At 46.3% G+C, this 17,543-nt stretch overlaps 1 protein-coding gene across 1 annotated transcript in view; it reads right to left on the reverse strand.

Annotated features, from left to right (window-relative positions):
- Positions 1–928: 928 nt before the first annotated feature.
- Positions 929–17,543, reverse strand: part of RGS6 (regulator of G protein signaling 6) — a 582,245-nt gene continuing 565,630 nt past the window's right edge. Inside the window, exons 17-18 of the mRNA XM_027569202.2 lie at positions 4,257–4,381; positions 929–963 (exon numbers count right to left, since the gene is read on the reverse strand). Of these exons, the coding sequence (XP_027425003.1) occupies positions 4,259–4,381 (123 nt within the window). The 3' untranslated portion in view covers positions 929–963; positions 4,257–4,258. The remainder of the gene's footprint in view (positions 964–4,256; positions 4,382–17,543) is intronic.

Below are 17,543 nucleotides of genomic sequence, written 5' to 3' on the forward strand. Positions count from 1 at the left end.
GGCCTTGATGCAATTGCAGGTGAAGATGGGGCAACCAAGGAAATTCTGATGCTTGAAATAGAGATCACTGTGCACCCATGCCCATGTCATGCATTTCTTGTTGTCTTGTTGACAGTCTCTTGGGAACCAGCAAATTTGGCTGGGATCACCAGAGAGTCTTGTGGATGCACTTGGCCAGAGAACACACTGGGTACTTCACAGCCTTCCTTTGGAGAGCATTTTCAGAGAGAGCTCAGTGTACTCTTCATTATTTTTTTCTTCTTATTGGCTTTTTCGCTTCTCCATAGGAAGACTGATTAAGCCTAGCTCCCCTGGAGTCAAGTGTGGTTGGGTGGTAAAGAATCCCAGGTGTTTGTTGCTTTCCATTCTTGTCTCAGACATTTAGAGGCCTCTTACCTCCTGGGGCTGGGGAGGAGGAGGGGAACTGGCTTCCCAGGGCCTCTGTTGGTTTTAGGTGGTAGAAGGGAAAGCAGGCATTGGCAAGAGAAGCAGGAGAGGAGAGGAGAGGCTGCCATTGAGGATTCCACCACCGAGGATCTCCAAGGTGGGGGAGCTGGCCTAGGAAAATACCCACCCCTTCAGCCTAGATGTACCCATTCACTGTAGCTATGGGCAAATTTTCCATCTGTTTTCCATGTGGGTGTTTCTTCTCTTCTGCAGACTGGTCTGCCACATGTCAAGATCAGAGTCAGCCAGTGCCCTCCATGTCCTGAACCCACACAGCCTCTCCCGCAGGTCACCGGACACAGTAGGCACCAGGTAAATGTTGAGTTGCTGAGGCCTGCTGGCTTAGTTTGAACCAGAAACCAGAGAACTCATTTACATTTAGTTCCGTTAATGCCACAAGTGCTCATCCAAGGCCTTCTAGGTGTCAGCACCACACAGAGGCATTACATAATTATTTTGGTCTGAAGCCGATGGAAAGATGAAATTTAGTTCTCCAGCCAAACCTGGTTTAATATGCTTATTACAAAAAACATATTGGGGGGAAAAAAGGAAAGATAAGATGAGAAAAATCACCCCTAATGCTACCACCAAGATCATTACTGTCAATATTTTCTTAAGTCTCTCTACTTTCATGCATATTGTTTTAAATAATTGAATTCATTTTTATATTTAATTTTGTTTCCTTCACTTCATTTCCAGTATCATGTAAAACTGGTTCCTAAACACTGTTTTGATTTTTATATAATATTCTTTCCTGTTTCTAAAAATAATGGATACTCATTACAGGAAATTTGGGAAAATGGAAGAGTAGAAAGAAGTTAAATAGCATAACACAACTTCCACTCAGACACAGCTACTATATTTCTTTCAAGTCTTTTTTCTATGATTTTATTTGTGCATGTTTTAGAATATTGGCAACTGCATGCTGCTTACAGTTCTTTTAAGTGTTTTTTTTTTTAATTAGGGAAGTAATATGTACACATGATTAAATAAAAATGGCAAGTATAGGAGAATTTAGGATGAAGAGCAGTCCCGATGTTGACCTCCTCCTATCCCTAGTCCTGATCCTCAGAGACAGCTGCTTTGAGCCCTTCTGGTACTTTCTTCTGGTGATTTTGTCAGCCTGTGTCTCCAGTTGACGTGGGTCTACCACTATTTCCTGCTTATCAGTGTTAGACATTATCCCCTAGACTTCCTGCTCTCATGATGTGGCTTCTCTGTCCCTGTCTCGTCCCCGTCTCCTCCACAGTGATAATTCCCCTACTGGTTACTTTTCACTACAAGCAACAGACCCAAATCTTTTTAATCTTGTTCCATCAACTCTACAGTTATTTTGACCCTTCATGTTCTACAGGGAAGAGAGTAACACTCCCCAGCAGCCTGCCCTTTCTCAGATCCCCTTCCCAGATTCCATGGATCAACTGCCTGGTCTGCAGTACTTTAGCTTCTTCATAATGTTCCACATGCAGCCACTAAGTTTTCCATCTTTCCTAGAGGTTGTTCTGGAAAGCTAAGAATCAGTAAACAGTGTCTATGTCATTGTGGCTGTGTCACTATGGCTCCTGCAGAGCCAAGCGGTAGCCCAATGGCGCATTTGCTGTTTGAAGGGCTCTGTTTTTGCCTAGATTTTCCTTGTCCCTTTGCTTTATCTTTATTACATTCTCTATTTTACCCCAACTTTTTCATCCAACCAGGTAAGTCAGTATGTATGTTGCTTTCCAGAGGCTCGGCTCCCGGATTCTCTGGCTTGCTCTGATCTACACTGCCTATAGATCAATATCTTCTAGGTTTCTGTTTGGTTGCAGTCCATGAAGTAACTTCCAGAAACTTGGTGTGAAGGAGGTAAATTTTTTAAGCCCTTGAATATATTCCACTGTAACATCTGATTGGTGCTTTTGTCAGGTCTGGGATTCTAGATTCAGGGCAATTCACTCTCAGAACATTGAAATCATCACCCTCATTGCTTATGAGAAACCTAAGGCCAGCCTGATTCTGATTCCCTTGCAGATGACTTCTTTCTTATACCCTGAACTTTCAGGATTTTATCTTCATCCCCAGGATTCTGAAATTTTCAGTCATGTACCAAGTACAGGTGGTTTTCCAGTCATTGTATTAGGCATTTGACGGTGCTTTTATTCTGGAGGCTCATGTCCTTCAGCTCTGGAAAGTTTTGTTGTATTATTTCTTTGATGATTTCTTCTCTGTTCTCCCTTGGAGCCCTACTATTTGCATATGGAGTTTCTGGATTGAGTCTTGATTTCCTTATCTTTTCTGTCCTCTATAATTTTGATTTACTTTCTTGGAGGGTTCCTATAATCTGGGTCTCCTATATCGATACATCTGTGTGTGTGTGTGTGTGTGTGTGTGTGTGTGTGTGTGTGTACGTGTGTAAGAGTGGAACACACTGGTGTCTTATCACAGGTGGTGTAGGGGGCACTTGACTGCTTTCTGTGCCACAGCACATCATGGTATGGGAACAGACTATCTCATCTACAGCTATTCAATGAATCCTTCTGCAGTCACTCCCTGGTCTCACTCCTGCCCTGATTCACACTGACATTCTGAGTGCCCAGGCTTCTTCCTTTGGCCGAATCACCCAGCGAATGTGCTCTAGGCTGAGGGACTCATCACCCCACTGGGTCACTTACCACCTGTCCATCCAATTTCCAACCTGGCCATGTCTTTTGAAGTTGAGATCCCTACTTATCCTTTTTTTCCTTTACTATCATTTAGTGGGGTCTCAAAGAGAGATGCATGTAGTTAATGTGCTATTTTTTACTGAAAGTCTCTATAACATATTCTTAAAGAAAAAGAACTTTATTGAGATAAAATAAAGTGTACCCTTTTAGGTGTATAGTTCACAGAGTTTGAACAAACACATCACAGTCAAGATGTAGTACATTTCTATCTTCAAAATGTTCCTTTGTTCCCCTCCTGTCAATCCTTACATCCTCTTCTTCACCCAGGCCCAAGGAACTACTAGTTTTGCCTGTTCTAGGATTTTATATACATGGAACACACAGTATATATACTTTGTGTCTGGCTTCTTTTTCCTGGAATAATGTTTTTTGAGATTCTTCCAGATTGTTGTAGAAATCACCAGTTTGTTCTTTTTATTGCTGAGTAATATTCTGTTATTTATAGGAGCCACGGTTTGCTTATTCATTCATCTGTTGGTGAGCATTTGGGTTGTTGCCCATTTTGATGAAGTAATGGTGAGTGTTCATATTCAAGTATTTTTTGTGGACATATACTTTTATTTTTCTTGGTTAAATACCTAGGATTGGGGTTGCTAGTTTATGTGGTAAGAGTATGTTTAACTTTATGAGAAACTGCCAAACCATTCTCTAAAGTTGTTGAACTATTTTCAGCTCTCACCAGCAGTAAACAAGAGTTCCATTTGCTTCAAGTCTTTGCAATACTTAGTATTTATTTTCCCTTTTGATTGTAGACATTCTGGTGAGTGTGTAGTGCTAGCTCATTGGTTTCCTTCGGATTTCTCTGATGACTACTGATGTGGATCATCTTTTCATGTGCTTTGTTCATTTGTATGCTTTTTTTTTTTTTTTTTTTTTTTTTGGTGAAGTGTCCTTAAGTCTTCAGCTCACTCTTTAACCGGGTTATCATCTTATTTTGTTGGAAAGTTGTTTTATATTTTGAAGTCAGGTCTTTGGTCAGGTAGTCCCTATGTGTCTTTAAACCCTGTGCTTCCCCCACTTATTATTGTATTATAAGAAGTTCTTCATGTAATTACTTTGTTTGAAAATATGATATTTAACATTTCTTAATATTCTGCCATGCACACGTACCATTATTTATTTAATAGTTTTTGCCGTTGAACATTTTTGTTTCCACTTTTGTTTTGTGATTGCTCCAATAACAGTACAGTGCATGTCCTCTTGCAGGAATCTGGTTTGTTCCTTAAGATAGATTCCTAAAAGCAGAGTAACAAGGTTAAAGGGTCGAACATATTAAGGGCTTTTGATATGTACTGCCAGATGGCTTCCCAAAGAGTGTGTACCAATTTAAAGTGTCACCAGTAGAAGATAAAACCCCCACTTCACACCACTGTTGCCAGCTCTGGGTATCCTTATTTGAAAAAAAAAAATCTGCTAATTTAATGGGTGGAAATGGGAGCTGGTTTTAAGTAGAATTTCTTCAATTATTAGTGTGGTTGGACACCTTTCCAAGCGTTCAGTAGTCATTTGTTTTTCCCCTTCTGTGAACTGTTTATTAATATCTTTTATTCTCAGATGAGTTTCTGAGGCACGTTTCCCAACTCTGCAAAGAAGTTGCAGTGGGCAGAAGTGTTCAGCGTTGGAGGTAGGGGAGGAGAGAATCGGCTGGCAGCTGACTAGGAAGCAGGGTGCTGGCTCGGTGGGGCACCCTCTGATGCCCGGGGACCCTGCACCCTCCTTTCTTCACACAGGCCAACTGGTTCCTGAAAGCTCCCGTTCCCCTTTCTGTGACTAGCAAGAGGGCAACACTGAGGGGGTCCCACAGAAGAAGGGACAAAAGCTTGCCTTCTGGGAGTTAAATTGCAACTTTGTTGCCTAATGGAGCACAGCAGTGATATGCAAGGTCACCAGACAGGGTCAAAATGGCTCCCAGGCCCACAAGTTTTGATAGTGACCTCAACAAAAGAATTGCCAGACCTAAATAATAAGTTTGTCTCTCAGAAGGGGGGATGGGGTGTAATGCTCAGTAACCAAAATGAATGTGAAAATGCCCCCAGGCCTGTGGGGAAAAAGAACATCATATGAGTTGTAATCCTTAAATTTCACTGGATTTTGCCTCAATCTGGTCACGCAGAATGCCCCCCCCAGAATATTTTGAGCCTAGGAGTGCCTCATTCACTCTCCCAATAAGTACTCCAGTATAAAGGTGAGTGTCCTCTGAGGTGTCTCTCATGTGTTCATCAACCATAGTCTTTGCCTTGTCCTTCTGGGAGTCTAAGGACATGTCCCCCACGTGTTCTTGATGACATTTATGGGGGTCTCTGAGAAGCCCCATACATAAGCCCAGGAACAAGTCTTCCCCACATATCTCTGGGAACTCCCAGGGGCTCACAGATGAGAGTTCCCCCAGTATTGCCGGGGTCCCCAAATAGTGTCTCATACCTGCCCCTCAACATGTTCCTCTGCCCAGGTATTCTGGGAGAACTCAGGGAGAGTTGCACCAGAGTTCACAAATAAGGCCTCCCCTTTCTAGCATGACCATTGCTCCAGCTGGGGGCTCCCCTGGTTCTAGTGCCTCCTACTGGTCATCCAACCAGGCACTGCTAGCTCTTGGTGGTGATGATGTCCCCATCTCATTGAAGCCTTTGGGATGTGATAGCTGCAGAATAATTTGAAGCCAAGTGGGGCAGAATCCATCTACTTGCTCTGTTAGAGAGGGAGTGGCTAAGCAGGGCTGACTGTGACTCAGTGTTGTACATAGTGTTAGTCGACAGTTCTTTCTATTTTCACTGACAGTTCTCCTGTTCTTAATGGGATTCCAATAGGAGTCTTTGTGGGCTGGGCCAGGAGATGCATGTGAATGACAGAATTATCCTTCTGACGACAGAGGCTCTGCTGCTGGGTTAAGTTCATCACATCTGGCTGCTTCTCCCCCCCAGAAAGAACACTTTCCAATCCACAGGCCTCCTTGTAAATGGGTGTACTATTCATATCCTAGTTTAAGGATAAATGGACTTATTATAAGGTATGGGGATGATGTTACCAAAGGTCAGGAGACCAGCCAGGAGAAACGCCTGACTGTTGGAGCAGAAGCCCACTGCTGGGCCCACCTGCATACATTTCATTATTTCTGAGGCAGGGCCCCAGCAGTAGAATTGCTACCACAGCTTCTACCAAGAACCAAACAGCTCTCTTCTGATCTCATGGCACATGACTGCCACCTCATGTTACTCATTTCCACTTTCTGACTATCTGATGGGTGCGTCTGCTTGGTAGAAAGTAGGTCACATGAGGTCTGGAAATGGATGTGGTTTTCTGTTCTCAGTCTCTATAGTGCAGGAAGGCATGTGAGAAGGGGTTTGGCATGAGTATTTAGGTGAGTCATGGTGGGCTTCTTATGGGCACGTCCACCAGCTTACCAGAAATACATAGACATGGCTGACCCCCAGCTTATGTTAGAACCATGCTCAGGGATAAAGGGCTGTCATGGCTGCACACAGTCCTTACACTCTGTGGAGGCTGTTGCCTTGGTATGAGGATTCACTCTCTCCATTCCTTGTGGCTATTACATCCCTGTTGGGTAGATGAACTCCTTAGAGTACCTCATTTTGGTATTAAATAGTTAGACAGGGGCGCCTGAGTGGCTCAGTCGGTTAAGCATCTGCCTTTGGCTCAGGTCATGATCCCAGGGTCCTGTGATCGAGCCCCGTGTTGGGCTCCCTGCTCAGTGGGGAGCCTGCTTCTCCTTCTCTTCCCTCCTCATGCTCTCTCTCGCTATCTGTTTCTCTTGCTCTCAAATAAATAAAATCTTAAAAAAAAAACCCAGACAACATTACTAACTTCTCTTATTCTCATGGGTTGACTATTGATTCATTCATCAAATATTTACTGAGTGCCTATTATGTGTCATGCACTGTGATAGTATTTGGGATATTATAAAGAATATGATATAATCTCTTTTCTTAGGGATCTTGCTGAATCACAGGGAAGGGGGACAAGGTATCAGGTCCTTAGGAGAGAACTGTGAATTTTGGGATAGAGACAAGGCCAAGACGACCTAGTGGGATTGGGGTAGTGGGCTGGATGTTTATATTGTTTCAAGACTGAGCACTGCAATGAGTCCCAAAAGCCAGAGAGGATGGAGATCGGAAAGGCTTTCCTGGCCAAAGAGCCACATGTGCAAAGGAAAACTGAGGCAACACAGGACTCATGCCGAAAGGCCAAAGCATAGAGTCTGGGGTGGGGATGGGGAGAGATAAGGACAGAGGCATTGGCAGGGTCAGGTCGTGAAGGATCTGAAATTCTGTGATCTGAAATCTAGATTTATCCTGAAGAGAATTAAGATTTTATTCTGAAGATAGCTTCTGAAGAGTTTTAAACAGCAGAGTAGTGGGCTTAGATTTATGTCTTAGAAAAAGAAGACAGCCACGTGGCAACCATGTGGAGTATAGACTGGAGGGGGCCAGGGAGACCTGGCTGAAGAGCTAGTCCAGATGAGAAATTTTGAGACTTGAGCTCGTGCAAGATGGAAGGGGAGAACAGGATAGGTGGGAGAGATGTAAAAAAGTCAGACTCCCCCCACCCAACACCCAGGACAGGTCTCATCTCTATCGGATGGTGGGAATGAAACAAAGGGGGAAGTAGATGTTTTGAGGTGTTACCCTGATTCCCTCAGGACTGAAGGGCTTACACCCCCAACCCCTGGGAGAATTGCCCTCGGCTGAAGACAGTTATCTTGTCCAAGGCCACACCACCTTCATGGACAGCCTACATTCAGTGTTGGATTGACATCAGGGTACAAAATCCACAGCCCAGGCCCCTTGTCCTGCCTTGACCCAACTCTGAGGGCCATCACAGATTCAGAGCCCCCTTGGAGTTGGCTGAAGCCTTAGCTGACACTTCCCTGCAGCTCAACATCTTCTTTTTCCAATCCTGCTTTCCTCCCTTCCTGTCCACAGGTGGACATCCCAAGAACACTTTCTAGCACACCTCCTTATGCTAATCTTCATCTAAGAGGCTGCTTCACGGGAAACCCAAACCTGCAGCGAATGATGTCCAGCCCCTTGGTTTGTGAGCAGTGTGGATAGTGACATCATTCACTGATATGTAGAATACAGAAAGAGGAGGTGGTTTGGGAGGGAGACCGTGAGTTCACATTTGGAAAAGTTGAGCTGGAACTTCCTGAGACTTCAGGGAGTGAGACTAAATTTCAAAATCAATGTGTAGGCTGCAAGTGTAAATTTGGGAGTCATTAGTGTTCTGGGGTTAGCTGAGCATCAATCTGTCTCACCTTGGGCTTTAGCTTTTGTTATTCCCTTGATGCCTGTGTGGTTAGCTGGTTCCTCCTTGTCATTCAGCCTGTAGCTTCAAATGTCAGCTTTTCCAAAAGGACCTCTTAGTCACCCAATCTAAAGTACCACCCACTTCTTTGTTATCACATCACTCTATTTTACCTTCCTGTGTAGCACTTAGTGCTATCTGACATATTCTTATTTGTATCTCTGTGCTCCCCCAACTGGAATGTAAGTCTCTAAAATGGAGGGTCCTTATGGAAATTGCTCACCTTTCTGTCCCTAGCGTCCAGAACAGCGTCTGGCACATGGTAGGTGTTCAATAAACATTGAACAATTGGCTGAATGAATCTGTTCTTTGTCTGCTGTGGACACTCATTAGATGGAATTTGTTAGACTGAGCACCCCCAGATATTGTATCAACTGGAATTAAATCTGAAGTCCTCAAACCCTTTGTCTCCAAGTTTCTGGCATTCTCTCAAGCAAAGTCTGCCTGAAATATGGCCATTTATGCTATGTGAATCCAAACCATCCCTTCCTTGGCCACCAGTCATTTCACCTTTTGGATGATGATTCTTTCTCATTTTGTTTTCCCCTGCACCACTGGCTTGATCGGTGGTGATTAGCAGAGGGTAGTCCATTTATGTGAAACACCTGCTTCCCACCTGTGTCCCCATGAGCAGTCAGCTTTGGACCTAGTGCAGGAAGTTGGTGGGTGTCCTTCATAGCTCAGTGGGCTTCCAGAATTTTCTCCAGGAGTCAGATCCAAACTGGCACCATATGGGTAACCATCTGTATGTCATTTTGCCAGCATTGCATCAAACACATCTGCCAGCTTGTGAAAGAGACCAGGGGAGGGCTGAGGCACCAAGGAGGATTGACAGAAAAACTGGCCCAAGAAGAAGGCTGAGCCAGACAGAGCAGTTTTCCACTTTGTGAATCGGGTTGTAATTCAATTGGTCTCCCTTCACTTTTTCATGAAACCAGCAAATGTCAGCCCAGAAGACCGGGTTCTTTCATTGCTCCCATCAACCTACTCTGAAGAGAGTAGGTAAGTGCGTCAAAAGTTATTTTATCTAATCTGGGGTGAAAAAGCACATCCCGGTGCATCAAAGTTCCCATGGTAGGTGAACCAGATGATGGAGGCTGTGCTTATGCTCCTAGTCCTTGCAGTATGGCCAAGTCATTCATCCAACGCCTAGTCAGGCTACGCTAGGGGCCAATTACAAATGTTGTTCCTTGGGTCAGTGATAAGACTCACAGAACCACGAGTCAGCACATTTGATTGGATGGGACTAGGGGGATTACACCTGTCGGAACTGCAAGGAAGTCTCGGCGGTGAAGCTGAAGGTACTCTGTTTGAAAACATTCCCTAGTTCTGCATGCATGATTTGCACACAGGGTTCTGCTATCTCAACCCCCAGTTATTCAACAAGCTATTGTCCCATTGGGTCACTGGGGGCTTATGTTATTTGTTCTTTCATGAATTCAGCCATTTGATCCTTTTGAAATGCTTTTTAACTGTTATGTGCTGTAATAGGCCTAGGGGATCCAGAGTTGACTACAACAGCATCCTTGCCTGGGAGGAGCCCAGACGGGCAGGGGAGACAGAGGTACAGGTAATATACTGCATTAAGCCCATAAAAAGGGGGCCCTTATCCCAAATGTGGGGGAAAGAGGGATCAGAGGAGGCTTCTGGAGAGCAGTGGAACCTGAGCTAAGCTCCGAAGGAGGAATGGGATTTAGTGAGGAGGGAGGAGAAGGGAAAGCATCCCAGGAAGAGGCAGCAGCCTGTGTGAAGCCTGCTGGTGAGAGAAAGCCGAGCTCCCAGCATGCCGCGAGCGGGTTCCATCTGGCCGCCGCGCAGGCGCCAGACGCCGCGGGGCAGACGAGGTGTTGGGAGCCCGCCCGGAAGCACAACGAGAGCTCTGAAAGGCTGGATCGGAGGCGACCGAGGGTCAGACCTGAAATGTGTGGCACGTGATTCCCGCTGAATTGCGCACAGACGGCCTGGTTAGGCTGTGGCGGTGGGAAACAACTGGAATGGAGTGGGAAGGAGGAGGGTGGCGGAAGAGATCCAAGGACAGAACTTGTCACTGATTGGTTGTGGAGGGGCTGAAGGAAAGAACGAGTCTCCTGCTTTCGGCTCGAGGGAATGGATGGCTGGGGGCGCCATGAACAATGGCGTGGCACCTCAAGGAGGAGCAAGTGGGAACACCCTTTCCTCTTCTTCAGCCTCGGAAGGAGGCCTGGGTCTGCTCAGTGGCTAAGAAGGAGCTGGGCAAGAGGCTTCGTCCACAGGGACTCTGAGGACCCTTCTCTCATCAAGAAGCTGCTCTTAGAAATGAGCCTGCGGTTGAATGCCCTTGGGAAGCCGGAAGGGGATGGGATGGCCACACCGGGCGCGGCCACTAGACACTGCCTGCACTGGGGTGCAGAATGAGGCCGCTGCCCGTGAACTAAAAGGAGGTATTTATGCTCCAGACGTGGACTGGGAGTGTGAGACGGGGACTCGATGGCTTGCACTCGCTCACACAGGGCAGGTGGCACAGGTAGAGGGCAGGGCTTTGGCTGGCACGCCCTGGCACACCCTGACCCCTTTCAAGGGCCAGGGAGGTGGCTAGTTCTGACTGTGGTTAGCTGGAGACCCAAGTCCTAGCCCCTTGGTCATGTAGGCAGCAGAAGAGCTACTTGAAAGAGATCACATGCATAGATTATACCAACACAGACCCTGCTTTCTCTGGAAAGCAATTTCAAAACCACTTCATTCTCCACCTGCATTTGGCTAATGGCCTGATTATAGCCACACTAATAACCTTCAAACACTCTCAGGAGCGGCCTTGGCTCTGCAAGTTACCACCTCCCTTCCTCCTTGCCCTATTTCATGCTTCTCTGGGACTGCAGTGACAACAGCTGTTTATTTCTCCCAGGGCCCGAGTTACTTGGAGGAGAGGCAGATGGCTGTGGGCTAATTCCTGAAGTGCACTTCTGGGGACCATCAGCCCTGGCTCCCAGGCTGACATCCCACACAGGGCTACAGGTCAGAACACGAACGATTGCCATGAATATGGATGCTGAGAATGGAGACTGATTGCTTCTGTCCTGCAGGGCAAAACTGCTGCCCTTGGTGGGGATGACATTTTTGCTGAGATATAGGGTCGGGGGAAGGGTCGTCCCCTGAGTCCCAAGGCAAAATGTTTTAAGATTTAGGATATTGGTCTCTCAGAAAGGTGTTACTGTTAGGAGAGGCAGCTCGGAGAGGGATTTGTGTCTGCCGGACAGTCTTTCCATTCAGTTCCTTTCTCCTGCCCTGACAGCAGCCAGCTAGTGACGAGCCTGGATGGTTGGGGTTGCAGGAGGGTTTTTGTGATGGCTAAGAATCTGGACAGGTGAGCAGCAAGTTGTTGTTTTCCAGTTCTAAGGACCCAGGTGTCCAGGTTTGGGAGTCGCCTGACAGTGCTCCTGCAGCTTGTTCTTTGTCCCCTCTCTTAGAGTCCAGATCCCAAGCTCCATGGGTCAGCTCATGCCCCACCCACCTGCTCCTTGCACCCATCTCTGATGAGCTCAGTCCACACGGAGCTGACTTTTACTTTCTGAGGGGCTGCATCACTGCTACCAGCTACAGTTGGGCATGTCATTGCAGGGGGCTTGCTGGCTCCTTGCTCTGCATGGGTCTCATCTGGGCCCCGAGACTGTGAGCACTCTGTGGTCAGAGACAGCGCCCCTGACTGTACATTGTTGGTCTCTGGTGGCCCTCGGTTAGTGCTGAGCAACCAGCACTCTAAGGGATGAGTCTCTGGGACATCGGTGGGGCTGGTCATTGTCACTGGATATCATTATCCTGGGGCCATAGGAAAGCCTACCCAAGAGAGATGCCTGTGAAGGTCCATATGCTTCCCCATAGTGTCTCTGGGCATCGGGGCAGGACATTTCTTCCACCTCCTGCCCTTCCGTAATCTCTTAGTAGGTCTGTAGGAATGCTTTCTGAATTGGGTTTGTTACTTGGACGACAGGCTTCCCACCTCGTGTAGCAACCAGCCAGCCAGAGGGCTTCTCTCTGGCCTAATTTTGATGGTGTGCTAGAGATAGACGGTATATGTGGCACATGACAGTGATGACCAGGGGCAGTGATTACCTGTTCAGAAGTAATACCCTGTCCACTCAGGGGCTTCTATAATCCTGTGCTTTTGCCCACATCATTTCCTTTCCTGAAAGATCCTCAGCATCCCTTTCATTAGTGTCCCCCTTGACAGATGCCAACTTACCCCTTAGCCTCAGTCCAAATATCACCAATCTTCTGTAGTTTCTCCCAATCTGTCTCCCAGAATTCCAAAATACTTTATAATTCCTTTCACTTTAGTGTTTTTCACATGAAGCCATATTCATTTATGCGCCTGTGCCCTGGGCAGACTCCTGGGAACTATTCAAGGGCACAGACTTGGCCTCGGACACCTTTCCAGATTTGTCCCTAACCTGTCTGCTGCTTTAATGGTTCACTAAAGGAATGACCTTAATGTGTTGGAGACCTGGGTCCTTCTGCTATAAATCATCATCCTTTATTTTATTTCTGTTACAGATTCCAGGATGATGCCATTCAGTGAAGACGCTGTATGCACTTTTTGGGGAAGAGAACAACAGGATCTCACTTTGTTCTTGGGAACTCCATACATGGCAGGCCTGCGTGTGTGGGTGCCCACCTTTATGTGGCCAAACAGAGACATATCTAAACTGGTTTTATAGGATTTGGAGGAAATGCCCTAAATAGAAAAGTTGGAAGAATAAAATCAGTGAAAAGGAAAGCAAAAAGGTGACAGGAGAGCCACAAACAAAGGAGAATCTTGCCTTGGCCGTGTTCAGTGGAGACTGGAATTTGGTGAGAACCAGTTCACCTCGAGCCCCACAGAAGGGTCTGATGACTAAAAAATTAAAGGAATACTGTCGTCAGACTGCTTTCCAGAGAGGCGGTCCCACCAGATGGCCCTTGAAGACCAGGAAGGGGAGCTTCCAGCCATCCTAGACCTCTTCCCACAGAGGAACAGGGCCGATGAAAATGAGGTGTGGGAGAAGAAGTCATCCGGCCTGGGCTTCAGCTCTGTGTAGAGCACCACATGCAGCATCGGCTTCCAAATGGGACTGGCTTTTATTTCTAGAAGTGATGGAGGTGGTGAAAGAAGTTTCATCCCAGCTGTACTTCTGAGGGCAATCTGGATGAAGCTGGAGGCACACATGCCCATCCCCTTCACTCCTGTCCTTAGGCCACTGACCAGTGAACTCTGCCCAGGAGCCCTTCTGCGTCAGGAGGAACGTCGGCGGGTGGTCCACCCTATCCTTACCCTCCGTCCTCTCTCTATGGGCCTCCAGGTCCCCTCTCCATAGTCCGCTAGGATAAGGACTCTTGTCCCCACCTCCTATGCTCTTCCTCCATTCTGCCTCCTGCTGTCATCCCAATGGCCTCCACATCCACTGGGATGACCCTCACCTCCTCCACTTTGGCCTGCCTCCTCCTCTCCAGTTCCACTACCCCCATGGCCACAACCCACACGGCTCTACCTCTGTCTGAAATGCCCTTTCAAACACCACCTCCTATCTTTTCCCCTCCCTCACTGCCTTTATTCTCAGGAAGTCTGCTCCCAGCCTGCCAGCTCTGTCCTCATGCCCCTTGGGCCAGGTCTTAGGTCTACTGACCCCACAGCCTTCTTCCATCCTGATTTGAGTCTTCTGAAACCTCCTTCATTCATCTCTCCCTGTCCAGCCCCATATTCATCGAGTTACCATGGAGCTGTATATTCTCCCCCAGCATCTCGTGAGTCTGTCCCCTCTTTCCCCCTCTTCACTGCCAGACCCTGCCCTGGTTTGAGCCATCGTGACGCCTCCCTGTGGTCTGCAGCTCTGACCTTTCTTCTTCCTTCACCCTCATTGCAGGTCTCCATGTGCTGGCATGCTCCACTTATGGGGTCCACTCACTGCTCCTAAACAGGTCAGAAATTTTCATGCCGCCCTTTCCCTGTCTTCCTCCTACGTAGAATTAGTTGCATTTTGTGTGTAGCTGTGCCCCTCTGCCCTGTGTCCCAGGTGGTTGGTTACGTGTCTGTACCTTCTACTAGAAGGTGTGGTCTTTGAGGACAAGGACCACTTTTACTCAACTGTATAAGCTTAGCAGCTAGCACAACACCTGTCATATGGCCAATGTCAATAAATATTTATAGACTTAAATGTCCCAGGATGTGCCTTCCATTAGAACTGGCCCCTGGGTTATTTGTCAGCTCAGTTACCAAATCCTGCCTCATTCCCATCTATCTTCTTTGGAGGGATGCACTCCTGCCTTCTGCCAGTTCCTCCTTCCTCTGTGAGGCCAACCGCTCCGTGGTCTTTCCTGTTCTGCCATAACATGAGGCTGGGTTGTGGAGGGGGTGGGAGGGGCAGTAGGGAACTGGGGAACGGCCCAGAACACTGTGTGAGTGAACTGGCATAAGTTCTGTGGGCTTGCCAGCTGGCACCATGTGAGAAAGCCAAAGGGAAAGTTGGTTTTCTCCAGCCCAAAGCTCCGACTCCTGAGTGCAGTCACGAGCCTTGGTGCTAAAGGCTTAGGAGTGAGAAGTGTCAAGGTCACCTCTGCTTTATGCCTGACCAGGGAGGAACCTCGTGGATGTCATGTGTGTGGATGTTGCCAGCCACTGAGCATGTCCAGAGAGCTAATAACGTGCTTCCACAGTGGAACTAGAGGAAGAGCCACTGATCCAATTTGTAATTTATTGTTTGGTTTGATCCCAAAGCTTTCCCTTTGTTTCTGACCTGATAGATTCATCTGCAGGCTTAGTGGGTTCATGTTGGCAGAGTCTTGCATGCATAGAAGCATTTAACAATAGATTGGCTCATAGTCATGTGCGTGTGCATGACTGTGTGTGCATGTGTGTGTGCATGCAGACATGAAGCATCCTTAAGCCCTGGGTGAGGGAACTTTCTTCCAGAAGGAGAACCCAGGACTGGTTGCTTTGTGAGGGTGACAAGCAGAGAACCAGTGGAGGGGGTTGGAATTGGTTTAAAGAAATTCTAGGTATAGCCAGACTGCAACACATAGGCCTTTACCCTCCATCTTTGGTTGGAGAAGCAGATAGGGGTTACATGTCTTTTCTTAACTTCAATCAAACCCTCTTTCCCATACAGTTCTCAGGCTGAAAGACCCATAGGAAACATCTAGTCCAGTGGATCACATCTGACTGTGTTATCAGAATCACCTAAGATTACATTTTCTCCAGTTTTATTGAGATTTAATTAACATATCACATTGTATTAGCTTTAGGTGTACAACATAATGATTTGATACATGTATATATTGTGAAATGATCACCACAATAAATTTAGTTACTGTCCTAGCAAATTTCAAATATACAGTACAGTATTATTAACTATAGTCTCCGTGCTATACAGTAGATTCCCCAGAATTTATTTTTCCTATAACTGGAAGTTTGTACTTTTTGACCACCTTCATCCATTTCCCCCATCTCGCATCCCTGCCTCTGGCAATCACCAGTCTGTTCTCTGTTTCTGTGAGTTTTTTTTTTTTTTTTTTTTTTTAGACTCTACATATAAGTGAGATCATACAGTATTTGTCCTTTCTGTCGACTTATTCCACTTAGCATACAGTCCTCAAGGTCCATCCATGTTGTCTCAAATGGCAAGATTTTCTTCCTTTTTATGGCTGAATAATGTTTTATATATATTTTCTTTATTATATTATTATTTATTTTACATATTCCCTTTCTTTCCACATTTTCTTCATCTGTTCATCCATTAACGGACACATAGGTTGTTTCCATGTCTTGCCTGTTGTGAATAATGCTGCAGTGAACATGGAGGTGCAGATGTCTCTTCAAGACAATGATTTCATTTCCTTTAGATCTATACCCTGAAGTGGAATTGCTGGATCATATAGGAGTTCTATTTTCAGTTTCCTGAGGTAGACCTATACTGTTTTTTGTGGTGGTTGCACCAATTTACATTCCCACAAACAGTGCACAAATGTTCCTTTTTCTCCACCTCCTCACCAACATATGTTATCTCTTATCTTTTTGATAATAGCCATTCTAACAGGTGTGAGCTGATATCTTATTGTGGGTTTGATTTGCATTTTCCTATGATTAGTGATGTTGAGCACCTTTTCATGTACTTCCTGGCCATTTGTATATCTTCTTTGGAAAAATGTGTGTTCAGTTCCTCTGTCCATTTTTAAATTGGATTTTTTTGTTGTTGTTGAGCTGTATGAGTTCTTTGTATATTTTGGATACTAACCTCTTATGGTTTGCAAATATCTTCTCCCATTCAGTAGGTTGCCTTTTCATCTTGTTGATGGTTTCCTTTGCTGTGCAGATGGGATTACTTACTAAAAGTGGGGATTCCTGGGGTCCTGCTCAAACCTCCTGATTTGGAACCTCTGGAGATGGGGCTTGGCATTCTTTATTTTCAACATTTGCCTCAGGTGGCCTGAGGTACCATGAGCTGCCTAAAGCCACACAGCTAATGGTGTCAGATCCAAGACTAGAACCAGAGTCTTGTGACTCCATCCAGGGCATTTTCTCTTACAGCTTGAATGTCCCTAGGGCTTAAAGCTTTGGGAAACAAGGCTTGTATTGGATGCAGGAGAGTGGGTTGAGTGGATCTCTTAACCAACAGACCACTAACCCACCTAATTAGTTCCTTATAAGGCGGGGCTCAGGGGCTTGATTTCCTAGAGCAGGCAGAGACCGTTGAAACAGACCACTGGCTCTGGGATGACCTGGTACCTGTTGACCCGGTCTTTGCAACAGGGTAGGATTTCAAAGTCCTCTGTGTCTCCCTCCACCCGCTGTCTGGGGACCAGCTCTGCTCTCTTGGTGACTTAGAAAAACAGGCTTGGCTTTCTTTCTGGTCTCTAGCTGTCTCATCTCCCTCCCCTTCCCCCTCCCTCCTTCCTTTCCTCCTCCTCTTTGTCCTCCTTCCATCCCTCCTCTCCTCCCCCCTCCTGCTCTCCCATTCTCTCTCTCTCTCTCCTTTACTGGAATGTGATTCAGGTACCATACAATTTACTCATTTAAAGTGTACAAGTCAGTGTTTTTTAGTATATTCATAGAGTAGTGCCACATCACCACAA

This window comes from Zalophus californianus, chromosome 6 (assembly GCF_009762305.2).
Source record: "Zalophus californianus isolate mZalCal1 chromosome 6, mZalCal1.pri.v2, whole genome shotgun sequence".
Classification (NCBI taxonomy): domain Eukaryota; kingdom Metazoa; phylum Chordata; class Mammalia; order Carnivora; family Otariidae; genus Zalophus; species Zalophus californianus.